At 43.2% G+C, this 27,775-nt stretch overlaps 2 protein-coding genes across 24 annotated transcripts; both read left to right on the top strand.

Moving 5' to 3' along the window:
* Positions 1 to 30: 30 nt before the first annotated feature.
* Positions 31 to 16,424, top strand: LOC4336345 (DNA mismatch repair protein MSH1, mitochondrial). 3 transcript variants are annotated; one of them, XM_015781189.3, is made up of 22 exons: positions 31 to 377; positions 2,441 to 2,507; positions 2,617 to 2,714; positions 3,193 to 3,268; positions 3,698 to 3,817; positions 4,438 to 4,485; positions 6,537 to 6,601; positions 6,838 to 6,923; positions 7,499 to 7,663; positions 8,117 to 8,226; positions 8,424 to 8,529; positions 8,617 to 8,692; positions 8,829 to 8,887; positions 10,817 to 10,884; positions 11,502 to 11,675; positions 11,755 to 11,961; positions 12,236 to 12,492; positions 12,821 to 12,964; positions 13,567 to 13,618; positions 14,371 to 14,670; positions 15,124 to 15,831; positions 15,919 to 16,424. In XM_015781189.3, exons 1-22 carry the CDS (start codon positions 256 to 258, stop codon positions 16,141 to 16,143), a joined length of 3,333 nt encoding a protein of 1,110 aa, XP_015636675.1. In that variant the 5' UTR covers positions 31 to 255; the 3' UTR covers positions 16,144 to 16,424. The 3 variants fall into 3 exon arrangements, with proteins under 3 accessions (XP_015636675.1, XP_015636674.1, XP_066165775.1); XM_015781188.3 differs by having other exon boundaries at positions 2,375 to 2,507; XM_066309678.1 differs by lacking the exon at positions 4,438 to 4,485 and having other exon boundaries at positions 2,375 to 2,507.
* A 3,186-nt stretch (positions 16,425 to 19,610) lies between these two features.
* LOC4336344 (uncharacterized) lies at positions 19,611 to 25,705 on the top strand. 21 transcript variants are annotated; one of them, XM_066309896.1, is made up of 6 exons: positions 19,611 to 19,757; positions 21,554 to 21,676; positions 22,123 to 22,199; positions 22,364 to 24,163; positions 24,359 to 24,545; positions 24,631 to 25,705. In XM_066309896.1, exons 2-6 carry the CDS (start codon positions 21,634 to 21,636, stop codon positions 25,338 to 25,340), a joined length of 2,817 nt encoding a protein of 938 aa, XP_066165993.1. In that variant the 5' UTR covers positions 19,611 to 19,757; positions 21,554 to 21,633; the 3' UTR covers positions 25,341 to 25,705. The 21 variants fall into 21 exon arrangements, with proteins under 21 accessions (XP_066165993.1, XP_066165992.1, XP_066165990.1 ...); XM_066309895.1 differs by having other exon boundaries at positions 24,356 to 24,545; XM_066309893.1 differs by having other exon boundaries at positions 22,361 to 24,163.
* Positions 25,706 to 27,775: the final 2,070 nt, after the last annotated feature.

Here is a 27,775-nt window from a genome sequence, read left to right as displayed (position 1 = left end):
CCACAACCCCACACCGCCTCTTGGCTGCTCGCGCCCTGACACTTCCCAAAACCCCAAACCGCCCATATCTCTCTCCTCTTCTCCGCTCCTCGCTTCCCCCAAAACCCTCGCGGTGGCGGTGGGCCGCCGGTCTCATTCCGCCGGCGTCCACGGAGGCGGCCGGAGCCAGGCGCTCCGCGGGCCGGGGAGCCACCGGAAGGCTGGAACCCTAGCGGCGGCGGGTCTCCTCCCCCTCCCCGCGCGCCGGGCGGCGCCATGGCCATTCAGCGGCTGCTCGCGAGCTCGCTCGTGGCCGCCACGCCGCGGTGGCTTCCCGTCGCCGCCGACTCGTTTCTCCGGCGCCGCCACCGCCCTCGCTGCTCCCCGCTCCCCGCGCTGTGAGCTTCCTTCGCACCCCCCGGGCATTTGCTGCCTTTTGCTGCTGCTGCTGTATAGGCGGTTTGTTGGTTTTGGTAATGGCATTGTATAGTAGGCGTTGTCACGTTCGTGGCCCAGAATACACATCCGAATGGTAGGGATTTTGGAGTCCGGCGCGGCGGTGGGGTATATTTTTGGAATCTCGAAACTTTGTGGGTACTACATACTAATAGATTGATCATGCATTTAGATAAATCTATTTCTAATCCGTGAGAACTGAGCTTGATTACTGTATCTATGATCGTTAACAGCCTGAACTCTGAATGAAATGAATATAGGACTCATTTGGTTTGTTTGAGAAATTTGATAATATGCCATCTAATCCGTGTGCCTTTGATAATATACCATCCAATCCGCATGTCTTGCTACCGGGGCTGCATTTTTTTTTGATTCCGTGCCACTTTCGCTGGAGGAGGGCATGAGGCAATGGTCCTTGGTGGCGGCAGTGGTGGCGCGGGCAGCAGCGAGGCGATGCAGTGGCAGCGCGGGTAGCAGCAGCAGCCGAGGATGCCGTTGTCGGCCAGCAGGCAACTGGGCAAGGTGAAGGAGACGTTGATGGGGACGCGTGGAGCTGCGGACGCAGCTGGCGGGCAGGCGGCGGGACCAGGTGAAGGAGACGCCGATGGGGGCACGTCCCCAGCAGCAGTAGCCGTGGACGTCGTCGGCGGGCAGGAAATGGGATGAGGCAAAGGAGACATCGGTGGGGACGCGCAAGGCTGTTGCATTGGCTACGTGGGCAGCAGCCGCGAATGGATACCGCCGGCGGCGGGTCAAGGCGGAGGAGACGCCGGGGATGCGCGAGGCTGCTGCCGCTGACCACCGCCACCATCAAGGGCCATTGCCTCCTGCTCTCCTCCGGCGAAAGTGGCACGAAATCGAAAAATTCACAGCCCTGGTGGCATTTTATCAAAGGCATGCGGATTGGGTGGTAAATTATCAAAGGCGTGCGGATTAGATGGCATATTACCAAATTTCTTGGTTTTTTGGAGGTTTGAGATGCCCTACCAAATCATTGGTAGTCCGTAGTCCAAAACGTACCTTTTGGTAGAGTTGGATATAGGACTTGTATTGGTTTTGGCAAGTATTGGCATCAATCCAAATATCTACAAAGTACTATTAAAGTTGCCAATTATTTGGTAGGGCAAATTTTTGCATCAACCAAAACAACCCATACTCAACTACTATTACTATGTACTAGGTTACTACTATGATCTAGGGACACACTGGAGGATGGCCATGTCCACGCTCCGATCATAGCTTCCTAGGCTTTCAAATTGAAATTTTGTCATCCTTGTAGAGACAGACACAGAAGTGCAGTACAACATTATCTCACATCCTCACATATACCAATTTCAGTCTCCCTCATGATATGCTGTACCATGCGAAGCCACTTCAGGGTTAAGTAAACGGTATTGAAAAGGTTAGGGGGTAGAATCCCTGGTTTGAGAGTTTGGGGGGGTTAAATAGTCAACCTGCAATAGTTTGGGGGGTTATGTAGACTTATTCCATGTTTCCATATTAAAGTAAACTAAAAAATCAAGTTCAAATGCACTACTGTAATTTAGAACAACCAATGGGAGGTCATTCAGTGATGCAATTGGTAGTGCTGTAGTGCACTGCACGCGTGCATCATTATTTGGGGATGAAACCAGTGAACACGTAACGTTGATGCCCTATACAGCTATACTAAAAGTCCAGTTCTGGCAAGATCCATTTTACTATACTAAACCAGTGAACACGTAACGTTGGTGCCCTATATGAGTTGGATCAGCTCCTATTTCCTACTGCACAATGTTGATAGACACACAAAAATATTAAAGAAATTATTTATAGATTGTTGTACCTTGAACCTGATCTCAATTTCACTTTTTAGAAGTGGCATGCTTGGCTTGATTTTTGTTCTATATTATTTGGCCTGTTTAAACTTCTTGGTAATCTGGGTACATCCACACTTCAGGCTATTTAACAGGAGGTCCTGGTCTAAACCAAGGAAAGTCTCACGAAGCATTTCCATTGTGTCTAGGAAGATGAACAAACAAGGAGATCTCTGTAATGAAGGCATGCTGCCACATATTCTGTGGTGGAAAGAGGTGCTTGCAAAAGTTGGCATATATGTATTTTTTTTCTCTCCAATGTATTGACAGGGAATCACTAATGCTTCAGCTTTGTTATTGCTGTTATTCTGTTTAATGTTCTCAGAAAATGGAGAGGTGCAGGAAACCATCATCAATGCAATTGACTCAGAGACTTGTGTATTCAAATATTTTAGGATTGGATCCAACTTTAAGAAATGGAAGGTGAATCAGATGCTCATGCTTAATATAATTATGCAATGATCATTTCTTTCACATTTTCTTTAAGAAATAGAAGGCTAGCATGACGTTGTACTATTTTTAAGTTACTGTGAATTACTTCAGTTTTTCATATTCTAAAGTGAAATATGTATGTGTTCATTACTCCATTTGTTTGCTTAGTTCTATTAATCTTACAATTTGTATGTTCCTATTCTTTGCTTAATCATTGGAGAATTTTATGGCAATCACGGCTTCATGTATGTCTTGAAAAAGAATTTCTACCAGAGCAATCTGACTAGTTTGGAGAAAGTTTATTGTAATTTTGTATCATATATAATCAATTCCTTTCTTCCATGGTTATTTTTCTTTCATTTTATTAAATATTTCTTGCTTGAGCCATTTTTGTGTTGGTCAAATCAGGCACATTTCTTGGTATTTACTTTCTTTTCATTAACACAAATGTTGATATGAATCTTTGCAGCTTGAAGGATGGAAGCCTGAACACGGAAATGTTGCAATTCAAATCGAAGTTTCCTCGTGAAGTTCTACTTTGCAGAGTAATGCTATTCTATTCTTTTATTTTGTTCACATGCTTGATCGTCTTTTTTGCGAAAATCTGGAGAAATGCCAAGAATTTCTTAGCTGGGAATTTTTAGTTATCAAAACCTATAATGTCATAGATGTTTCTTTCTGAACATCTATGACATGTGATGGTGTGTTTTATGTGCCTCTGGGAAATCTTTACTATGCCATAACTTACGTGCACTGCTGTCCTTGTTTCCAAAACAATTTACTTTTTGTTTCACTACATACCCCTCCATACCCATTTCCATCTGTCAATCTGGATTCGCTTTCAGCATTTTGCTAAATATAATACTCAGAATTAATGTATCTCTCCAGCGTTCTTCTGGTTTTCCTCTTACATTCAAGCTGGAAAAAAAATCCAAATACATAGACCTATAACGGAATAACCTTTCTCCATTCAGGTGGGAGATTTCTACGAGGCTGTTGGGTTTGATGCATGTATCCTTGTGGAGCATGCAGGCTTAAATCCTTTTGGAGGCTTGCGTTCTGATAGTATTCCAAAAGCTGGATGTCCAGTCATGGTAAACTGTTACATAACTATGCTGATGCTCTGAAATTAGGATTGCTTTAAGAACTATCATAGTGATCTGCCTAGTTAATTATCAAATTTTTGCATCATTATGTAATTTGTTTTTTGAAAAAGTGGAGAACGAGGAGCTTGAACTTCTTCTGTGAAACAGATCTTGTTGCGTTCCTTTGTTATGCTTTTGAAGAGTCAGCGTATCAGTACCATACTGTGCGGCACTTACTGCTGCCTTTTATCTACATATAAGTTTCAGTCTAACCACAATAACATTTTGTAAGTTGCCTGCCTTTTTTTTGCAATTACACATTGTGGATATGGAAGACTTATTTATTTTGTTAGTTACTTACATCACACCTGTCTAGCATTTCGTATGCTCATGATCCATCAATATAGTTCAAGCTTTATTCACCAATATGGTTTGAACTAGGAGACATGCTAGGAATTGAAGTTAGCATGCTTCATATCTTATTGTTCTGTTGGCAATAGTATGAAAAGAGCATTCAGAACTTGTGGCAAACATTGATTTAATATGGTTTATACTTTATAACTAATAATGCACATCTTTTTACATTATGTTGATAATATTCTATGACATCAGAGCACATTTCCTTACAGAATTTGCGGCAGACATTGGATGATTTGACTCGATGTGGTTACTCTGTGGTAAGATGTTAACTCAGTTGCTTGTAACATATCCATTAGGATCATTTGTGCAAGGGATAATTGCATCTGTACCCCCATTTTGAAAGCCAATTGTTGTTTTACCCCCACTTTTTAGGGTTTGCAGTTTTGCCCCCACTTTTTGAATCCGAACCAGCCGTCTACCCTCACTTGTAACAGCCGTTTGGTGGGTCCCACGTTTTGTGTTAAAGAAATAAAAAAGGAAATAAAAAAAAGGTTTTTAGGAAATATGATATTACCTTTGTACCCCCGAGGGAATGGATAAGGCCTCTGAGTCTGTTTCGTGCGAGACGGTTTCGTGTGGGCGACGACGTGTGCGCGAGGCGGCGACGGTGAGGGCGCGCGTGGGCGGAGGCGGAGGCCGCGGGCGAGGCAGAGACGGCGGCGGCGGCGGGCGAGGCGGAGGCGGCCGCGGGCGCGCGCGGAGGTGGTGGCAGCGGCCGATGGCGCGCGTGGAGGCGGCGACGGCGGCGGTGGGCGCACGCGGAGGCGGCTACGGCGGTGGTGGGCGCACGCGGAGGTGGCGGCGGCGGCCGCGGGCGAGGCGGCGACAGCGGCAGAGGCGGCCGCTGGCGCGCGCGGAAGCGGCGGCGGCGGGCGAGGCGGAGGCGGCCGCGGGCGAGGCGACGGCGGCGGCAGCAGCGCGGGGAGGCGGCGACGGCGGTGGTGGGCGCACGCGGAGGTGGCGGCGGAGGCCGCGGGCGAGGCGGCGACAGCGGCAGAGGCGGCCGCTGGCGCGCGCGGAAGCGGCGGCGGGCGAGGCGGAGGCGGCCGCGGACGAGGCGACGGCGGAGGCCGCGGGCGCGCGCGGAGGTGGCGGCAGCGGCCGATGGCGCGCGTGGAGGCGGCGGCGGTGGGCGCACGCGGAGGCGGCGACGGTGGCCGCGGCCGCGTCGAGGGCCTGCCGGCGGCCACTTTTTCGTCAAATTTTGTAAATGCTGTTAAAATTTTATTCAAACTTTGGTCAAATTTTGTTATTGCCTAGTAGATGCTCATATTTGGTCCAAATGCTCATCACACAAGCTGAAATCACAAAATAGGGGCAAAATCGCACAGCTGAAATAAAATAAAATGGGGGCAAAAATGCAATAACCACCAAGGGTATAAATGTCCTTTTTTCTACCACTAACACTGTTAAAACCGGCTGTTAAAAGTGGGGGTACATGGCTGATTCAGATTCAAAAAGTGGGGGTAAAACTGCAAACCCTAAAAAGTGGGGGTAAAACAGCAATTGGCTTCGAAAGTGGGGGCATGGATGCAATTGCCCCTTTGTGCAATGTAATTTTCAGTGTTCTTGACAAAAGAACCACAATTCTGCATGTAAGGAACATGTGCCCCAACCTTGTACCGGTCAAGCTGCATAAGCGGCTGATTTTCCCATAAGTGCTACAAGGTGGGGTGATCCCATGGAATCTGATATCACTTTTTAGAACCTTGGTAGTTGTAGAAATACAACTTCAACTATAAGGTCTAAAGTCACTGTTCCAGTAAGCCATAAGTTCAATGATCTACATGAAATGTCAGTGCTTATTTGGAGCCGTAATGAGTACTTTGGTTTGTAATTTTTATCCTCTCATCAAGCCTTAGAGTAAAAAGTTAATTAACTGTTTACAGGACAGTTCAAGGATGTTATTACTTTTTTATTTATGTTATTTACCAGTGTCCTCATGCTGAACAATTGATTGGGCCTGACATAAGTCTCTGGAGAGAGGTGTATCAAGATGAGATCTTATACATGAGATCACCACATGATTTCACACCAAGAAATTTTGAAACCAACTTTTTTTGCGTTAGTGCTGGAGTGATCATAGAACTAAACAGTTGTGGATTTTGCTCAGTTTATTCTGTAGAGATGCAATGCTCACATTTCACAACCTGTTCAATTATGAGCAGTACTTGACCATGCTTTTATCAACCGTGACATATTTGATCATTAATTTCCCACCAATTTGGCATCTCTGGTTACATTTAATTGGTCATCTTCTTGAAGCTGACCCTTTGTGCATATTGTTATTTTTTACTACTGCTTGCAGTGCATAGTTGAAGAAATTCAAGGCCCAACCCAAGCTCGTGCTAGGAAAGGCCGATTTATTTCTGGGTAATTGTGTGACTATTTATCGTGGAAGTTTAACTTATAATTTTATTATTTATTAGTGATGGGTGATCTTTTGACAAAATATAGTGGTACTCATAGTATTTATCGTCCTTAAGCCTGTTTCAATGTTACTGGAGGTGCATCTAGATCTTAATAGTAGGAAGTTCTATAATGCTTTTTACATTTTAAGTTTTACAATTACTTATGTCCGTAACCATGTACCTCTGTTTCTGTTACAGCCATGCACATCCTGGTAGTCCTTATGTATTTGGTCTTGCTGAAGTAGACCATGATGTTGAGTTCCCTGATCCAATGCCTGTAGTTGGTGGGTTATACTTCTAGATTTCTACTCCATAAATCAAGTTAAATATCTCTGTGTTATCTCTTCCATCGTAACTATGCTGCTTGTTAGCTAGTTATATGTTTGCTCCATAAAATTTCATATGTAACTTTGTAGGATTAATTTCATGTTGAGAGTGTGCTAGTAAATCAAAATCGAGCGTGGAAATTGATTGGTAATGGTATAGTCCATTAGGTTATATGGAATGTTATTTTCTTTTATTGAACAATACTTTTATGAACTGTTTATATCTTTCATTGAAAAATGTCATAATTACTACTCATGAATCTTGACAAAGATTTTATAGCATATTTTTCCCCCAAAATTTAATGAGTACAAGTAATAAATCATGGTGTATAGACCTATGAGTGTTGTTCAAGGCGCAAAGAACTTTTTTTGTGTTTGAGGCATTATGTTATGCTTTTTTGTAAGTTTTAAAATGTATTTCATTTCTGTTCGTGCTTTATTTCTATTCCCTGTTTATATGATGGTTTCATTAGGCCACCATGTACTGATTCCAGCACTGACATTTTCATACACCATGAAATTTATATTGATAGGGATTTCACGATCTGCAAAAGGCTATTGCCTGATTTCTGTGCTAGAGACAATGAAAACATATTCAGCTGAGGAGGGCTTAACAGAGGAAGCAGTTGTTACTAAGCTTCGCATATGCCGTTATCATCATCTATACCTTCATAGTTCTTTGAGGAACAATTCTTCAGGTTTGGGTTTATATTTCAGAGCAATTGTTTTCTCATTTATTTATTGTGTTTGATCTGGAATCAAGGATACAGTAATTATGGAACTAGGAGATATAAAGTTCCAAATTATGCTCTTAACATGATTTTCTGTTCATTTTGGATCGTACCATTAAAATTGTCCAAATTTGAAGGTGTTACACTGGTATCGTGTTTCATGCATTTGTACTTGAACAACAATTTTAAAGCTCGTGGTGCTCACTCCTTTCTCTACATTTACTGATGCATTAGTTTTTTTATATGAATGCTGCATCACTCATATGTACGATGGAAGAAACTTGAGATTGAAATTTTTGTGGAGTAATATGATTCGTGCCATTAAGATAATATGCATATGACGAATGTAGTTGTAGCTATCTATGGTTTGAATGCACCTATTTATTTATGATCCTTCCTGTCAAATTTCTTATGGTTTAGGCACATCACGCTGGGGAGAATTTGGCGAAGGTGGGCTATTGTGGGGAGAGTGCAGTGGAAAATCTTTTGAGTGGTTTGATGGTAATCCTATTGAAGAACTGTTATGCAAGGTCTGTAGAATATATCTTGGTGTAATGGATAATTATCATGATTTTTTGTGCATATGGTCCATGTGTTGAGATTAAATATGAACTTTTGCTGATTTTCCTAGATTTTTATGTGCCACACTTCTATATTCTTCTCAGTGAGCCTTGAATATTGTTTCTTACTTTCTTATATCCCCCCCCCCCCAAAAAAAAAAATCAAGGTAAGGGAAATATATGGGCTTGAAGAGAAGACTGTTTTCCGTAATGTCAGTGTCTCATTGGAAGGGAGGCCTCAACCCTTGTATCTTGGAACAGCTACTCAAATTGGTATGAGTTAGCTTCCTTGGTAGTGTTGATCTTTTAAAAGAGACTTCTAAAGTGGTGACATCTCATTTATTAATTAATGTGCTATAGGGGTGATACCAACTGAGGGAATACCCAGTTTGCTAAAAATTGTTCTCCCTCCAAACTTTGGTGGCCTTCCATCATTGTAAGTATTGTTATTTGTTGGATTAAGTGCCCCTATTTGGTGGCCTTCCATAAAAATCGTAGCAAGATCTTTATATTCCATTGCTTATATGTGTTTGCCTTGGCTCTTGAGAGTTACCTTTTCTTATGATATGTAGGTATATTAGAGATCTTCTTCTTAACCCTCCATCTTTTGATGTTGCATCATCAGTTCAAGGTATATTTTTTCACTGTGAGATTCAGTGTTTGTAATTTGCTGAGTTGGAACTTGAGTTCACTGCGTGTAAGATAGTATCTATTTGATTTTTAATTAAGCGCATACAGTTATGATTAATATTAACTTTGGAAATGGACAAAAATGGAATGCCTAATTTCATCTGAATTTCAATCCTTGGAACTTTGCATGCTTTCCTTTTCCGATCACATCACTACATCATGATGGTTTAATTGCTATGACTAAAAATGTATTTCCATCATTGTGGAGAACTGCAGATACTGTCATAGCCTCATAGGTCTTTTCGAGGAAAAAAAAAAGCCTCATAGGTCATAATTGCATTAACAAACCATCCCTTAGGTGGAACATAGGCCCCGTTTGGCACAACTCTAGCTCCCAACTCCAACTTACCTGGAGCGGGAGCTGTGCCAAACGGTCCAGATTCACCTTTTTTTGGAGTGGAGTTGGCAGAGCTACTCCTAGAAAATGAACTACGGGGGTGGAGCTGGGTTTTTGCTACTCCACAGCTCCACTCCACCCCAAAAGACCCACTACCCTCTAATATTTTAGTGTATTTACATGAAAATGCCACTCAACTACCCTTTCACCCCTTCTTTCCTCCCGTTCTCTCTCCTCCCCCAATCTTCCTCCCAATCCCGAGCTAGTGCGGCGGCATCGGCGGGCTGCGGCAGCGTCGACGGCGACGGGCAGCGACAGCGGCGGGCGGCGGCGGCTGCGGGACGACGACGGGCGGCGCGCGCGGCGCGCACGCGCGGCCGGAGGCTGGCGGCGGGGGGCTGCGGCAGCGGCGGAGAGCGGCTGTTGGGGGACGAGGACGAGCGGCGCGGCGGCGGGGCCAGCAGGTGGCGGCGGCCCATCTTCTTCCCCATCCTCCGACGACGGCCACAACCGGTTGTGGCGGCGTCTGCGTTGGCAGCATACGGGGGCAGCAGGCCGCGGCGCATCGGCGGCGGCAGGCGATGGCGGCGGCTGCGGGCGGTGTTGCGGTGGCCGCGACGGGCGGCACGCGGCGGCGGCGTCGGCAGGCGACTCGCGTGCGGGGGCGTCGGCAGGAGGCAGCCTGGGCGACGGCGGCGGCCTGTGCGGCGGCGCTTGCTCAGCGGCTTGGGAGGCGGCGGAGATGCGTGGGCTTCCCGGCGGCGGTGGCTCGTGGGCTGACCGGCTGCGGCGGCAACGTCAAGGCGACGCCTAGAAGGTGTTCGATGAAATGGCGACAAAGGATGTAGAAATGTGGAGCTGAGTAATCTAGCCAAACACTTTTTTACCTACCTCAGCTCCTAGAGGAGCTAGCTCTCACTGGAGTTGGAGTTTGGAGTTGGGAGTTGGGAGTTGGAGTTAGGAGCTCTACCAAATGGGGCCATAGTTGTGATATTTTTAGATATCACAACTTTAGTCTCCTTTCTGATATGCTCTGCAAGGTTGAAATGATTATATCCTTTTTTGAGCAACTATCATCTTTCAGCTTATCCTGTGTATTCTTAGTGATGCTCTATACCCCCTCTGATTCCAAATGATAGTGGTTTTAGTTTTCTCAACTCTTTCCTAAATGTAAGTCATTTTGGAATGGCGCCTCGCCATCTCTTTTACCATGTTTGCACTTGCCCTCTTACAAAGAAATGACTCATCCTTTTCCAATATTGTATAAATGATGGGCAATAGACTGATAGAGTTGTTTGAGCTATTTCTTTAATTCTCGTGCAGAAATCTGAAACAAATATATTTTGGATTTTGTTAAGAAAAACTTATATTTGGAATCAGAGGGAGATATTTGATACTACGCTGCATTAATTTCATTTTTTCTGTTCAGATTTCATTTTTTGCCTTTTGTTCTAGTTCCCCAGAAAATTGAGTAATGTTGCACCATGTGATATCATAACAGCTGTTATAATTTGAACTCTTGAACTGTTTCAGAGGCTTGCAGGCTTATGGGTAGCATAACTTGCTCGATTCCTGAATTTACATGCATACCGGCAGCAAAGGTTGCTTTTTCTTTCTCCTTAGAGATATTGCAACACCATCAGTTATACTAGATTGTGTGCTTTGTTGCATGTTCATGCTGGATAAATGAATTTAACGTTTCATACCCAGTAGTTATATACCACAGCCCAGAGTAGTGCAGTGTCCTTAGTCATGTGTAACTTGTGTGATGTGTACAGATGTTTGTGGTTACTCAATATACAGTAAGCTGGTTTTGTAAATAATTCTGAGGAATTTAGCCAAGTAAGATGCATCATATGACAATACTGTTTGGAGATACAAAAAAAAAAGGTCTTTTCAAATGTTCAATGTTTATTCTTCTTGGCTATTTTCTTGAGCAGCCTATTGCGCATACTAGAAAATAGGCACTGCTACTAACTGGCCACACAATATGTTCATGGGCCATTTTATAGTGAGTAAAATGATAATTGGGATATCAAAAAAGGAAGTATTGTAGATTCCTTTTTGTTGTAGTACTTTCAATTTTATTATATCTTTAGGGAAACCTTTTTGGTCTCCTGTTAGTTTTGATCAATTTAGTTATCATATCATGATTATAGTGCATACTGTTTTGTCCTTTTTCTCATCCTATATTATTTTTCAAATGTTGATTTTGCAGCTTGTGAAATTACTCGAGTCAAAAGAGGTTAATCACATCGAATTTTGTAGAATAAAGAATGTCCTCGATGAGGTGTTGTTCATGGGTAGCAATGCTGAGCTTTCTGCTATCCTGAATAAATTGCTTGATCCTGCCGCCATAGTTACTGGGTTCAAAGTTGAAGCCGATATACTAGTAAGTTGAAGCCAATTTTGATAGTCTTTCCCTTCACTATGTTATTGATCCGGAGCATCTTATTTTGCCTTTTTTGTAGGTGAATGAATGTAGCTTTATTTCACAACGTATAGCTGAAGTAATCTCTTTAGGTGGTGAAAGTGACCAGGCAATAACTTCATCTGAATATATTCCGAAAGAGTTCTTCAATGATATGGAGTCATCTTGGAAGGGACGTGTAAAAAGGGTGCATGCTGAAGAGGAGTTCTCAAATGTTGATATAGCTGCTGAGGCACTGTCAACAGCGGTATGTTTTGAGCAATTGGTTTCTGTGTTTATCGAATTTATTGTGAATTGACCAGAATTATCAGTATTTGAACAAACTAAAATGCTATGTTGTGGTCACTAATGTAAAAATGTGCGAATCTTCAACAATAAATCAATACCTGTGGCTGCAGTCTTCAAACAAGGATATGAATACTGTGGATATTTGCAGGAGGCTGAACTGCACCTTCCGCATTTGCATTTCCTTTGATATGATTTGTCATGAGTCGACTAAGACATTAAGATTTTTTTTTCAGGTCATTGAAGATTTTCTGCCAATTATTTCAAGAGTAAAATCTGTGATGTCCTCAAATGGAAGTTCGAAGGGAGAAATCAGTTATGCAAAAGAGCATGAATCTGTTTGGTTTAAAGGGAGGCGATTCACACCAAATGTGTGGGCCAACACTCCTGGTGAACTACAGATAAAGCAATTGAAGCCTGCAATTGACTCAAAAGGTAGAAAGGTCGGAGAAGAATGGTTCACCACTATCAAAGTTGAGAATGCTTTAACCAGGTATTCAATATACTGATGATGATAACCACTTGGTCTGGCAACCTCACTTAATAATCAAATTGGCAGTCTTACCCGATTTATCTGTTGAACTACATCTATCTCACTCAGAAGTCAGAAGTTGCTAAATTTGTACAAAATTCCACCTTTTATTGTTTTGCTTCTGAACAAAATTAGTGATAATAATCTACACACTATAGTATTTTTTGACAATAATATCTCCATCCATAATAAGCTAGCCGTAACTCATTACAGAGGAAACAAATAAATTAACATTTTAGTTGTTTTGACAGTAACTTTTTTAATAAAATTATAATATCTGTTTCTTTAGGTACCATGAAGCTTGTGATAATGCAAAACGTAAAGTTCTTGAGTTGTTGAGAGGACTTTCAAGTGAATTGCAGGACAAGATTAATGTCCTTGTCTTTTGCTCAACGATGCTCATCATAACAAAAGCACTTTTTGGTCATGTTAGGTGATTACTTTTGGCCTTGCCTCTACAAACATCATATTGAGTATTGTATTCTTTCTCTTTTCATAAACATGCAATCCATTAGATAGTGTATCCTCTTGTTATTCTGCTATTGTAAAATTAAGCAATGATCATTCTTTTTTCACCTGAGCTGTTCCATAGCTCCACTAAACAACTGGTGGTCTGGTTAATAGCAGTTGTAGCAAACTGGCAAAAGCGCCAATAGAGTTGGATTCAATTCTTTTTCAATTTATATATAATTCTGGGAACTTCATGTTTCTCAAAATGAAAATTTTATAGATAATCAACTGGCTAGTTCTTTTCTTTAAAGGCCTCATGCCCTCATCAATCTGTAGTGTGACTGACTTGTTTTTTTAGCCACTGACATCAATCTTGGGTATTAGGCCTGAATATTTCTATGTTATGCATTTTAAACTTATTCTGGAAATTATTGATGAAATGTTTCTAATTGAATTTAGCTAGTAGCCTGTTACTTATATTTGTTGGACAATTTAGTCAATTTAATGTGCTTATGATGTTCCTGTTTTGGTAAATATGCACAATATTCTGGTTTCATGCATTTTTTTTATTGGGGTTTTGAGCAGTGAAGGACGAAGAAGGGGTTGGGTGCTTCCTACTATATCTCCCTTGTGTAAGGTACCATATTGTCTTACTATTTTTTGAGTCTGGTCAATAATCTCCATGTAAATAGGCTCACATGATGCCTCTATCTTTGCTTAAACTGAAATAATCTCAAATGGTTGCTTAAGTTTGTGGGGGCAGTTGTGCTATCTTTTTCTTTCTGCTCTCTATGGTTTTTTATTTTGTGATTTAAGTAGCCATGTATCAGTTTTACAGATGCACATGTTAGTCCAGTTGGAACAACTTTTAGCAATGGGCATTGATGATACTGTATCCATTTAGCCTTTATGTATGTGTGAAATTAGCCCCTCTGGCTCCCTGTCACAACCGCGAAAAAGCATGCACGCAAGAACTGTGTTTTCAGTTTTCTTCTGGTGGGGTTGGTCTATGTAAATGAGGACTTCCAGTTCGGGTTACTAACTTGCCGTATGATTGCATGCGTGCTAGTTTTAGTAGGTCCCATAAAATCCTAAAATCGTGATTGATGATAGGTACTCATAGTAGCCATCTAAGTTTCCTTGTCTGTTACATTCTTTGTTGTGTTCATGCAGTATTTGCTAGTTACAGGTACAAAATGCAGTATTGTTAGTTTCGAATGATACAGTTATTCTTGTTAAACAAAAGTAAAGCATGGTTAAGTAGGGCCAGCCTCTGTGTATAGATGCTAGCCCCAGCCATTCATCACCGATACTAACTTTTTATTTGCCTGGAGGCATGTTCCTTTTTTACAATGTTTTGTGCTTATATGTGTAATACATTTCATGCAGGATAATGTTACAGAGGAAATCTCAAGTGAAATGGAATTGTCAGGAACTTTTCCTTACTGGCTTGATACTAACCAAGGGAATGCAATACTGAATGATGTCCATATGCACTCTTTGTTTATTCTTACTGGTCCAAACGGTGGTGGTAAATCCAGTATGCTGAGATCAGTCTGTGCTGCTGCATTACTTGGAATATGTGGCCTGATGGTGCCAGCTGCTTCAGCTGTCATCCCACATTTCGATTCCATCATGCTGCATATGAAAGCATATGATAGCCCAGCTGATGGTAAAAGTTCGTTTCAGGTGCCAATTTATAGCTTTTTCATTTTTTAAATATAATTTGTGTACTACATTCGCAGGTTGACATCGGTGTTATTAGTTATTACCATATGTTATGTTAGTTTATTTCATGATGGGATTTAACCTGCTAAAATTGTATTGATACAGCTATTGCTGTTGTAAACTAATTGTCTTACTAGCTATCTTTTTACGTTGATCTACCCCCAATAAGTAGCATATGGCAATTCACATGATAAGAAACTTGATGCCTAATTGCACGAGATCTCAAAAAACGTGGCCATCACTATAAGAACTTCAATGCAAACCCTATGATGAATTTAGTTGCTGTACCAGCACTATTTGGTCCCCAACCGCATGCATTAGGTTATTTGTTTCTTAATCTAAAAATTATGTTTTGCTATTATCGTCTATGATGAACTTCCTAATATCCGTGGCAAATCTGTCTCTTTGTTACAGATTGAAATGTCAGAGATACGATCTTTAGTCTGCCGAGCTACAGCTAGGAGTCTTGTTCTAATTGATGAAATATGTAGGGGCACAGAAACAGCAAAAGGAACATGTATAGCTGGTAGCATCATTGAAAGACTCGATAATGTTGGCTGCATAGGCATCATATCAACTCATTTGCATGGCATTTTTGACCTTCCACTGTCACTCCACAATACTGATTTCAAAGCTATGGGAACCGAAATCATCGATAGGTGCATTCAGCCAACATGGAAATTAATGGATGGCATCTGTAGAGAGAGTCTTGCTTTTCAAACAGCCAGGAAAGAAGGTATGCCTGACTTGATAATTAGAAGAGCTGAGGAACTATATTTGGCTATGAGCACAAACAGCAAGCAGACATCATCAGCTGTCCACCATGAAATATCCATAGCCAACTCTACTGTAAATAGCTTGGTTGAGAAGCCTAATTACCTGAGAAATGGACTAGAGCTTCAATCTGGTTCCTTCGGATTACTAAGAAAAGAAATTGAGAGTGTTGTTACCACAATATGCAAGAAGAAACTGTTGGATCTCTACAACAAAAGGAGCATCTCAGAACTGATTGAGGTGGTCTGTGTTGCTGTGGGTGCTAGGGAGCAACCCCCACCTTCAACTGTTGGCAGGTCCAGCATTTATGTAATTATCAGACGTGACAGCAAGCTCTATATTGGACAGGTATTTTCTTTATCATATTCTCTGTGATCTCCATTCTCTTACCGCGTTGCTACGAGGGTCATGAAATGTTGTCTCCGTTGTCTGCAGACGGATGATCTTGTGGGTCGACTTAGTGCTCACAGATCGAAGGAAGGTATGCAGGATGCCACGATATTATATATTTTGGTACCTGGGAAGAGCATTGCATGCCAACTGGAAACTCTTCTCATAAATCAGCTACCTTTGAAAGGTTTCAAGCTCATCAACAAGGCAGATGGCAAGCATCGAAATTTCGGTATATCTCTTGTCCCAGGAGAGGCAATTGCCGCATAGAGCACACTGAGCATACCCACTGAAAATCTGATGTACTACTAACTCTTTATAATATGCAATCTAATCGAACTCTAGGAGAGTAAATTCTGATCCAGTTTGGTTGCTAATTACGTTAAGTGGCAGGAGCAAAGTCGTATCCATCTTGCCCGCCCCAATTTTGTCCACTTGGTAGTATGCCATCATTGTGCATAGTAAGGGGCCTTCGTCCATGTGGAACAGTGGGAGAGCTTATGTTGCGAAATGCAATATACTATGGCATAATAAACTGCTTAATTCGGATATTATTTATGTCGTACTACATGATTCGCTACTCAAAACAACTGGATTTACTGATGACACTATGGCTACCACTATGAGGTCCCAACTAGGTGTAGTTAATCTTCTATCAACAAATTCCCAAATATTCTTCAGGGAGACTGCTTGTTTGCAAAATTGTGGCTATCGAAATTCAAAACGCTCTCATCCTATGTTTCTCATCAATAGATTCCCTGGGGGCCATTGCCCTGTTACGGGAGTGAGATACTTGAACCCCACATACTCGAAATGTTCCACCCAATGACCCAAAGCTAGTATAATGTGATTCTGTGAATATGTGATGAGAAAGGTGCAAGTTATCCTCTGTATATTTATTTCTATGACAACAATGGTACGCCAAGTTATTTTCTGCTCGGCTCTCCAGAACGACTTCGGCTTCAAGTGAGAGTCAGCATCCGATGCGGGTGACATTTGTCACCGTGAACAAGTTGCCAGCTCGCGACGGATTTTACGTTGCCAGAGACTTACACGAGTGTGGGGGCTCGCCTCACGCTTGGCGGTTTGGCAGTTTTGGGCCGCGACGGCGACGTGCCGAAGCCGCATATGCATCGTTGCCTCCCCCTAGTTCCCGTTTTGCATGATGAGATCTCCGTACCTGGCTGACTGTTACACTTCAGCTAACTAACCAGCCCTACTACTACTGCTGCTACATGTGTGAAGATAAAGAAATTTATATATTAAAAAAAAGTATAGAAAATGCAGAGGAAACGTAAACCTCGTGTCTTCTGTAATTCAGTCCGCTGGACGATCAAGCAGCACCCATGAGTCCTCCGTGAACGTATAATCAGGCCCCGTTTAAATCCCCCACAAAAATTTTACACCATATCACATCAAATTACACATATAGATATAGTCTTAAAAATAACTAATTACACATATTGCGACTAATTTGCGAGACAAATCTTTTAAGTCTAATTGCTTCATGATTTGACAATATAATGCTACATTAAACATTTACTAATGATAGATTAATTAAGCTTAATAAATTCGTCACGCGATTTACTGACGGATTCTGCAATTAGTTTTTTTATTAGTGTCCAAACACCAAATGTGACACTATATATAATATCTGATGTGACACATCAAAACTTTACACCGCTATATGGCTGTATCTAAACACCCCCTCAATTGATCATGATATCTTTGAAAACCTAGCCTCATATGAGTAGTACCATTATGACATTATTTTTGCATGAGCAGGCAGCCTGGCACGCCTGGAAATGGCTCATGAGTCATGACTAACCTGTGTGTCATGCTGCTACACACGAAAGCTGCCGGTTCAGGGTTACATAGATTGCCGGTTTGCGGACGCTCTCTCGGCTCGTCAGAAATGTCAGGCATCTCACCTGTGGAGTCTGCCTCGCAAGTTCAGCTTTACGTAAATCTACAAACAGTGAGCCACGTCACATGTGCCTCAGTCCCTCAGTGACCCGGCCTAGTGTAATTAGTGAAACCTATATTACCTAAAAGACTTTAGACAGCTTGATCATCCTAAACTTTTCTTTTGACATTTTAAATACTACTCCCTGCTTAGGAGAAGCTCGTCCAACTATCCAAGCACTCGCTAGTGCTTAGGTTCAAATTTTACTCGGAGAAATATGGACAATTGTAGGCAAACGCAAGTACTAGGAAAGGAATATCTCTTTCACGGGAGGACGAGACGTTAAATCGTCGGTATTCGTGGTGCAGAGGTACCAGAATCTGTCATCGTCGTACATCCGCCGGAACGATGGACGTTTCTTGGCAAGTTAACCCGGGGCGGTGAGAAATTCCTTCTGATCGTATCTCCCCAAACACCAACACGCCCCCTCCCCGTGCCGCGCACCGACAGCGTCCACGCGTGGAAAAGAACAAGAGAAGACGAGCAGCGCAGCGGCGAGGCGACGGAGAGGCACGTGACGAGACACCGCGAGGAGTATAGTACCCCCTGCACCAGCAGCCCACAGGCAGGCAGGCATGCGGCCGCAGCGCATGCAGGCAGCGTGGTCGATCTGCCCAACCTGTCGCGGTGTCGCTCGGCTCGCCGGGCCGGCGTCCGCTTCCGCGTCCGCGTCATCAGCCTCAGCGCGCGTAAAAAAACACCAGAATTCGCCGTGCGCCCGTGTGCTCGTGCAGCTGTGGTGGTGTGCCGCGCGGGTTGGCTACCGGCGAGGGAGCTGGGACCTGGGAGGCGGGGGGTGGATGGGGATCTCGATGAGCGGGGAGTACGTACGGCTCCGGCCTAACTCGCCCGTTTGCTCGCAGCCACACTTGGGCGTACGACGTCCGCGGGACCGCGCGACCGCTGCCTGCATGGCTGGCTGTTCTCATGCTGTGCAGTGCACGCTGTACAGTGCTAACCGCGGGCGGGCACAGACCCCAGACAGGCGCGCAGTGGCGTCCCGATCGAATATCGATCGCCCGAGCCCCCACACCTCCCGTGAACGCACCACACCAAAGCTGAGGCCAGAGGCCAGAGCCGAGGGTAGGACGAAAACCAAACAAACGCCCGTTGAGGCCCGTCTGATCAACGGTGTAAATCGCTTGCAATGTGTCAAAACTCGAAAGGGAGGGTGCAACGAGCGAAGAGTTACTGTAACTGCCGGTCCAGAGAAAGCAGTCCGATGGATCAATCTGTTCGCGGTCAACGTGCTTTACGTCACGCCTGTACGAACAGTTGGTGCGTTACGACTTGACTACGGATTACCGAGATGCTTGTTTTCCAAAGCTCCAATAAATAACGGCCGTGTTATTACGTGGGACTTTTGAAATTGAATCTCGGTTTGCCTTCCCTGTCACAAAACAGAGAAACTTCGGTTCTCCTCCGTAAAGAAAACCACGCGTACAAGCGTACAACAAATGAATAAATCTCTGCACATTTACACGGTACTCCTACTCCGTACTACTACTACGACTGGAAGGTAGCAGTGCCACGGATTAGCCGAAGAAAGAAGGAACACACATGGCGTGTTGTGCAGCCGCCGCTGCTTCCCGTTCTTTTCAGTTCAGTTAATTACTCCCCCACTTCTCATCATCCCATGTCCACTTTCTTTCTTTTTTTTCTCTCTTGCACGCACGCACGCACGCAACCCACGCGCGGAGTGGCGGTGGATGGATGGAACGCGTGACTGCGTGAGAAGGTCAAGAGCAAACAAGAACACGCACAGTTTCACGAAGGCGGGTCGGGGTTAAATCATCCCACCAACACCAACCAAACCAACCAACCAACCTCCCCACACCGCCGCCGTCGCGTAGCGCCCGCCCACCCCCGCGCTCGCCGCCGGCGGGCGAACGCTCGCCATCCGCCCGCATCGCCATAGGTGCGCGCCTCCCGATTCCCATCCTTTTTTCTCTCTCCCACCATTCCCGGAATTAATGCACGGATGATGGATGAGTTGCGTGCCTCCTATCCGATGTTTTTCGTTTTTCTTGCCTTCTCCGTTAGATCTTCCTCTTTTCATTTCTTCTCGTTTCAGCTCCGCTCCGCAAAACCCTGATGATGGTTGTCCTCGACCACCCATTGCGTGCGGCATTTGATCCGGGCGATTTTTTCTTTCCTTTTTTTTTTCTTTAGGCGAGGTGGTGTGTGTTCGTGGAAATCCCGGTGGCCGTGCGGGAGGGGCGCGCGTGAAGATCTGAGCTCGGGTTTATGTGATATCCCTCGGACCGAAATTCCCATCGATGATGGCGTAAAGGCGGCGCCTTTTCTCTGCAGTTCCTCCCCTCCCGTCCCTTTCCGCTCCCGCGCCCGAGAATTTATTGCTCGCAATGCTGCCCTCTCTGATGATGAGCAGAGCAAAGGATGCAGAGCCTTTACACTTTAAATGCTTGGTCGGTTTGGCTGCAAGATGCCATATTGCCATCTCATGCGTACCACCGCCATCCGTCCGTCACTGAGCTCCTGCTTGCGTAGTGACGAGCGTTCTGGTTTCGCTCAGCTCGTCTCGATTTCACACGGATTGGAATTCGGCCGCATTCCGCGTGGAAAGCTTCGAGTTCTTGGTGCTTCTTGTTCTCCGCTGCGAAAACCGCAGCTTTAGTAAGAGCTCATCAGATTTCCTCTTTTATTTTTTTTATTTTTTCTGTCTTTTGCTTTCGGTTTCAGGGATCGTTTGGGGTTCAGGGCGTACGTTACGTCTCGTTCTTCTCATTCCTTTCTACGTTGTCGTTATACTTCTCCTCCTCTCCCCCTGCTAATCTGCCATCAGGAATACCTGGCGTCCTCTTCTTTTCATTCTACCGATGTTCTGATGAAAACTGCAAGATTCCCTTTGAGGTCCAGCCCGTACGATCTCGTTGCTCTGGATAGTTTTCTATTATATGTTTCTTATTTTGTTCTTTTGAATTCTGAATTCTTGAAACTAGATGAGCTTGAAGTTAACAGCTCGAATTTTGATTTCCATGGAGTAGAAAGCCGTGCTTCTTTGGCCTTCTCTCTCCTGCCAGCTGTGGAGCTGTGCACTTGTTTTGTTCATGATAGCTGAACTATCTGACTGAGGAAAGTGCAGCCTTTAAAAGCCTTTGTTACTGCAAAGATTCCTTTTGATGGTAATCATGGATTTGTAATCCTCTCCATCCAATTGGAATAGTGCATCTGCTTTTATGTTTACCTCCTGTTGGCTGCTACTATACCACATTCTACTTTTTCATCTTGCCTGGTGTTGCTCAGTCCCCATCGTATCTTTTCGTCGGACGTGCCATTCTCCTTTTCTTTTGGTTTTAAATAGAACAGGGCCATGAACTGTACTCTCCTTGCATCAAATTGGGCCTACTAATGCCTGCAAAAATCCAGCCTTTGCATGTGTGTGTTGATGTTTTCCTGGAAGGACAGCATCTTGCTACAGTGTACAGTAAATTAGTAAGCTCGTCTGACCTTATATGGCCCATACCCACAGTTTCAAATTTAAGGGTTCAATACTGAGGGCTTTGCAAGAGAGCATTATATGCTTTGCTGCACTAGGTTGTTCGCTCGCCAGTTTCTTACCAGCTACCTGTAATTCTATTGTGATTTAATTGGCTACATCAGCTTTTGGATCACGGGTACAAGGTTGGTTTTGTAATGTTCCATACTCGCTGTTCCATTTGAATGAATTTCTTGTCATAACTGTCTTTTCAGGATTCATCAATGTTGTTATCCTCTGAGGCTTCCTTTGTAATAAGAAGGCAGTGATCAATTTGTTTGACCTGAGTACCGGGATGACCAGCAAAAATGTGCTAACTGATAGAACTCACAGAGATGGTACAAAAATTTCTTCCACTTTTTCTTTGAAGTGCTGCTTAAGCAAGTGATCTGCAACTCCTGATTTTGCTTTTTTTCGCCGGGTCGGCAACTCCTGATTTTGCTTTCATAATGCATATGAATTTATACTTTAGAGTTACTTGTGATAGACGGGCTAGATGGCATTGGCATTGTTTGAATAATGATTCATTTGCATAATGTTAGATGGTGGTCTCCCTTTAGACAATGTCATGTTTGATTGTTTGTAGATGATGACACATTTGTCTTTTCTTTCTGGATGTTTTCCTCTTCTTGGATTCGAAAATAATTCAAAAGAGCTCTTGCTATTTTTGTTGCAAGACACTGACCTTAAAAATCAAACTGACTGTGTTCTTTATTTGTTAGTTTGTATTGATAGACATAAGTGTTTTCTGCCTAATGTTAATTGTTCAGCTTGCATCTTTCAGGCTCTCGAGTTCATAAAAGCCGGCAAGATGTCAATAGAACTGTTGATCCCAAAATAGGTTGTGTAGAGGACAAATTAGTGAGTATCATGTCATTTGCCCTATTCTAGCATATGTAATTTCAATTTATCGTAGGTGTCAGATTGTCCTTCTAAATATATATCTGGACAGCACTTACACAATTTTGTAAATTTCAGAAAGTATGTCTTCATTTTTTTTTCTAATATAGTATTCATTGCAGCAGGTAGTAGCTAGTACTAGGAATTCTTCAAGCAACAAATCAACCATATCTCCAATGAACAGATTAGTAGCAATGGAGATGTCCAAAGGAGTGGAATCAAAGAGGAAGCCACCTAGTGTCGTTGCCAGACTAATGGGGCTTGATGATGATCTACCTGCTAAAGAACCAGCATTACAATCTTCTAGAAGAAATTTGCGGAGAAGTCATTCACTTGATAATTTGGCAGCAACAAACAGGCCCCAACAACAGCAAGAGCAGCATTACAGCAGGACAACACCAAACATACACATAGGCCCCAAAGAGACAGTTGAATTTAAGGATGTGTACGAAGTCTCTGAAGATCCATTAAAGAGACATCATATTCTGGGGCAAAATTTTCCTTGGGAAAGATCTTCTGGGAACAAGAGTGACACTAGGATCGAAGCTGTTCGACAGAAGTTCATGGAAGCAAAACGCCTTGCCACAAATGAGAATCTCATCCATTCAAAGCAGTTTCAAGAAGCTCTTGAGGTTCTAAGTTCAAACAGGGAGTTGTTTCTGAAGTTTCTTGAAGAACCAAGCCCTGCTTTCTTGAAGCAGCTCGATGGACTTGACACAACGCCTGCACCGCCTCCGACGAAGCGTATTACAGTGTTGAAGCCAATCAAATCTGTTGAGAACAATGGAATAAGAGAAACCAGAACACACCAAGTTATTAATGAAGAAAATGAACTTGTGATGGGAAAGACTCACCAGAGATCTTACTCAGCAGATGACAACTTCTCCAAGTCAACTAGGATAGTGGTCCTAAAGCCTAGCCCTGGGAAGCCTAATAGAACAGGAGCCAGGCTAACTGCCCGAGCAGCTCCATCTGAACAAACTCGGCGGATCGACTTCCATGGAGGTTTACAAGATGATGCATCCATCCTAGGATCTAGGGAATTACTGCATGGTTCGGTTCAGCACATGCCAGAGAGTCGTCATCGGCGGGACGAATCCCTGATATCATCCACATATTCAAATGGGTATGGTGGAGATGAAAGCTCTTTCAGTGGGTCAGAAGTTGACTACATTGATGAAGGAGGTAGCCCAAGTGACTCAGATGCAGTCAGTCCAATGTCGCGACATTCATGGGATTACATCAGAAGACACAACAGTCCTCACTCAGCCTCTACTTTTAGCAGGGCCCATTCACATTCACCTGAGTCATCTGTGATCAGGGAAGCCAAAAAACGGCTTTCAGAGAGATGGGCAATGGTATCATACAATGAGATCAATCAAGAACAAGTACCTTTGCGAAGGAGCTCAACCACCTTGGGTGAGATGCTCTCCCTTCAAGTAGCTAAGAAAGAAGAAGCTGTTGCTGGGATAATTTCTGTTTCAAGCAACCGGTCAAGTGGCACAGAAAATGAGTTGGCCATGAAAGATGCATGCAAATCTACTTTAAGAGAGTACGATGAAAATGGGAAGAGCTCTCCAAGGAATTTAGCAAAATCAAAATCTGTCCCAGTGTCTTCATCTATATTTGACAACGTAGCAGTGAATGCTCAATCTGCAAATTCTGAAGGGACTCCGAAGGTGTTTACAAAGTCAGGTAGAGCAAAATTATCTTTCACGGGGAAAATATCAAGTTTTTTCTTCCCAGGCAATAAAAGGCCAACAAAAGAGAAAACTTCCCTCTCATCTGATAGCTCAGGCGAGATATTTGGATGTATCGGGCACATGGTGCCGCAGTCTGATCACAATCTTGGTCCTGATGAACAAATGGCTTTTTGCAAGGATGAAGCTGATAATTCCACCAATCATGCTCCCTGTTCTACAAAAGTACGCACTTATCTCAAATTATATTCATGCCTTACTAGTTTTTTTTAATTATCAATGCATTGGTCTACCGGATTCTCCTTTTCCACCATGGCCTTGTGAAGCTCTTTGATTATCTCTTCCCGAGTTCCTACAAAAGAATACTGCTTTGTACTCCAGTTTTCTTACTCTCAGTAACTAATAAGAGACATGTAGCAGGATGCTGGTTCCATAGAAGTACCTGTATCTTCTGACTGTGTAAGTGGAGATGTTGATGAAGTAAAATCAAATGGTGATCTAAAATCTATCCACGATGAGACTAGTCCTACTTCAATTCTTGACACGGTTTTTGAAGATAGCAACAGTAATGAACCTGAATCTTCAAGAAGAACTTCCTGCACCGAGAGTAAGTTTTGTCACCTGTTCTGACCCTTGAGCTTACCATTGCTGTCTTCTATTATGTACTAACTACATGTTCTCTATGTCTTTAGGGGTTGCCTTACGATGCCCTGCTATCGATTCTGTTGCCCGCTCATTTTCATGGGAAGATACCAACTCAGGTTCTCCGTTGCTAGGTGGCCTAAAGCATTCCAATGTAGATGATGCCGATTATGATGATGATGAACTAAAATGTTACTCTCTTGTACAAGAGATAGTATCATCTGCTGGATTATGCCATCTGCAGTTAAGTATGGTCTTCACAGGGTGGTACCTGCCTGAATCCCCCCTTGATCCTGCATTGTGTGACAAGTTCTTGGATCGCAAGGAGGAGGATGCTAAATCGAGGGAGCGAAGGTCACACCAAAAGCTCATTTTCGATTGTGTAAATATGGCCTTGGTTGAGATTGGCCAGGATACGTTACTATGCAGCTATCCATGGAGTAGAGCATGCTTAAGAACATGGAGGGAGAAACTATCTGAAACCTTGGGTGAAGAAGTATGGAACATCGTGAGCGATTGGCTTTATGGAGATGGGAGCTTTGCGGCAAACAAGGACGACAATGCTGGAATAATCTTGGAAAGAATTATGCAGGAGGAGGTGGAAGGGAAGGGTTGGATTAAGCTATTGACAATGGAAACAGATGAGATCACTGAGCAGATTGCCAGTGAAGTGTTGGAGGACATTGTCACAGATTCTGTGGAGCATCTGTCAATTTGTTGTTCAGAGCATGGCATTTCAATGCCAGTAGCAAATCTGTAGGAAGCAATTTCTTTCATATGAGCACTTGCCTTGAATTTTGTTGTGCTGAAAGAATTCCTCAGCAGCTTCATAGATTGTATATAAGTCCATGTAGTTGCTTACTCTTGCTTCTGCTTATACCTACAGCTCAGATTGGCCAAAATCGTGCAGTTCTTTACTCTGTAGATGTCCTACTGGTCAAATTGGGTTAGTCAGAAGTCTAACAATAGCATATGGTGTCAGTAGTATTGTAGCTTTTTGGGAAGCGAAATACTAACTTTTAGTGGCCGTGTGTGTTTGACTTTGAGGTGCAGCAGAACACTGCTCCATATGACCATATGCTGCAAAGAGTATTATATAATGCATTCCGGCGCCAGTTGGCAGCATCCTGGTGTCTTGAGCTCTATGTCAAATTCGTCAATCTGAACGTCTGAATATAAAATTGAAACGAGGGCATCTTAATGTCCCAATCAAGAATGAATTGTCTAATGCAACAAGATGTTAATAAGAAATGTTGCTTCTGTCGTAAGGGCGAAACCATCCAACATTTGTTCTTCCAATGTCATGTTACTCGTTTGATTTGGTCCGTTATTTATTTGGCTTATAACTTACAACCTCCTCAAGATGTTAACTATATGTTTGGGCATTGGCTTACATGTGTTCCTAAGGACATGAGAAATCTGCTTTTGATGGGTGCAACAGCTCTTTGTTGGTCCATTTGGCTAAGCAGAAACGGGGTAATTTTTTAACAACAAGACGGTGTCTTCTCCTTTGTAGATTATTGCTTTAGTCACCCGGTGGCTATGCACCTGGTCTGTCCTCCACAAACCGGGTCTTCATGATACTGTTATGGTGGTATCGCGTCGTTTGGATCAGGTGGCACATGAGTTTTTTTACCCTGGAACATGTGTGGCGATCTAGTCTACGGCTTGATAGTCACTAATTTATTTGTTTTGTGTTGAGGATCTAGTTAGATCATGTTTTGTGGCTGTGTGCATTTCATGCAGAGGCTAGGAGTGAGCTCAGTTGGAATGTATCATCTTGGTGTATTTGACTGAGTTTTAATAAAGCTTCCATCATCGAAAAAATGCAACAAGATGACAACTTGAACAAAAACAAAGGTGATTAGCAGGTCTTGTCAGCTCTGGACATTCTCCAGGTCAAAGATTTTCTAATCTGGGTGGCATCTTTCTCATATCAAGGTGCAGCAGTATTAGTTTAACTGTTTAAGTAGGAATTGTCCATTGGGGCAGTAGCACCAATATTGGGTGAAGAAAAAGCATTAAGTTTTTTTTTACTTTATCAATGATCAGGCATGGGGGCAAGTAATTTAGACTCCTGACCTTATCTTTGTTAAACATTCTGGCCCTGTCTGATTAGGAATTGCACACTTGGCCTTATCCCCAATGTCCAGGAATAGAATGTCATGCCTATGTAATTCATATAAAAATTAACATATGAGAACATCAAAACTATCGTTTGGATGATACACATGAAAAAGAACAGTGCTTGACATTCAAAGAGTGGGAAATGATAACACAAGGCGAGTCCACAAACTCATCCCCCCTCCCCCCAACACACACACACACACACAAAAACCTCTAAAATAGGTTATTCCATCAATCATTTATTAGTCGCATGTCCAGAATCCAGGCAACTTTAGTGGTGTGTGCTCAAAGCGATTGGGCAGCCTAACTGCATGTTGATGAATCCTTTCATCTTTGGCTCTGCAACAACCAGAAGAAAGTTTGCAAGCCTCTTCGGTGAGGATTCGACGCCGTTGCAACGCTCATAGCCTGGACAATTTGGAAGGCGCTGAATAATCAGGTGTTCCATCAAAAGCCAAGAAGCTAGTTAGATGTTGCCAAAGGGATGGCCGAGCAGGTGACACTTCAGCTCCTGTCCAATCAATGTCACGAGAATAGGCTTTCGAAGCTTTGCCCACTTCCAGTACCTTTCACCTTTCATTTCTTTTTCAGCCCTCGACTTGTAAATAATTTTATTTCTCTTAATAGAAAAAAGTGCATCTTGCCTATTTCCAAAAAAAAAAATTCAACGGACTTTTTGTAGACGATGGCCGGGGACAGCGCGAGTATGCAAAGTTTCCAGTGAAAGACGAGACGCCGGAGACAATCACGAACTCGACATGGCTGAGGAAGAGAGCGCATAAGGCGGCGGCTTTGGGTTGGATTTGCAAGTGATCAAATAGCCCGGAGGGGTTCGGTATTTAAGGGCCATTTTGGTTTGGTGCCAATTCTTGCCCTACCAATTCTTTGGTAGTTTTGAATAGTACATGTTAGCATTTTGGATTGGAGACAAATTTTGCCAAATCAATAGAGTGGAGCCAAATCTGTACTATAAAAAATTTGGTAGTGCTAAAATGTGCCCAAGGTTTGGTACTACCAATATTTTGGTAGGGTTTCAAACCAAACAAGCCCTAAAGTTCCGAACCCCTC

Source organism: Oryza sativa, chromosome 4, assembly GCF_034140825.1.
Source record: "Oryza sativa Japonica Group chromosome 4, ASM3414082v1".
NCBI classification, from domain to species: Eukaryota; Viridiplantae; Streptophyta; class Magnoliopsida; order Poales; family Poaceae; genus Oryza; species Oryza sativa.
Note: the sequence above shows the minus strand (reverse complement) of the source record. Positions and strands in the feature narration are given on the sequence as shown.

Excerpts from the sequence above, each read along its gene's own strand:
- LOC4336345 (XM_015781188.3), top strand. The coding sequence starts at position 256 with ATGGCCATTCAGCGGCTGCTCGCGAGCTCGCTCGTGGCCGCCACGCCG. Across the intron at positions 2,715-3,192 it reads CCAACTTTAAGAAATGGAAG|CTTGAAGGATGGAAGCCTGA; the intron begins GTGAATCAGATG and ends GAATCTTTGCAG. Across the intron at positions 15,832-15,918 it reads GCAAGCTCTATATTGGACAG|ACGGATGATCTTGTGGGTCG; the intron begins GTATTTTCTTTA and ends CGTTGTCTGCAG.
- LOC4336344 (XM_015781590.3), top strand. The coding sequence starts at position 21,634 with ATGACCAGCAAAAATGTGCTAACTGATAGAACTCACAGAGATG. Across the intron at positions 22,200-22,360 it reads GTTGTGTAGAGGACAAATTA|CAGGTAGTAGCTAGTACTAG; the intron begins GTGAGTATCATG and ends TATTCATTGCAG. Across the intron at positions 24,546-24,630 it reads AAGAACTTCCTGCACCGAGA|GGGTTGCCTTACGATGCCCT; the intron begins GTAAGTTTTGTC and ends CTATGTCTTTAG.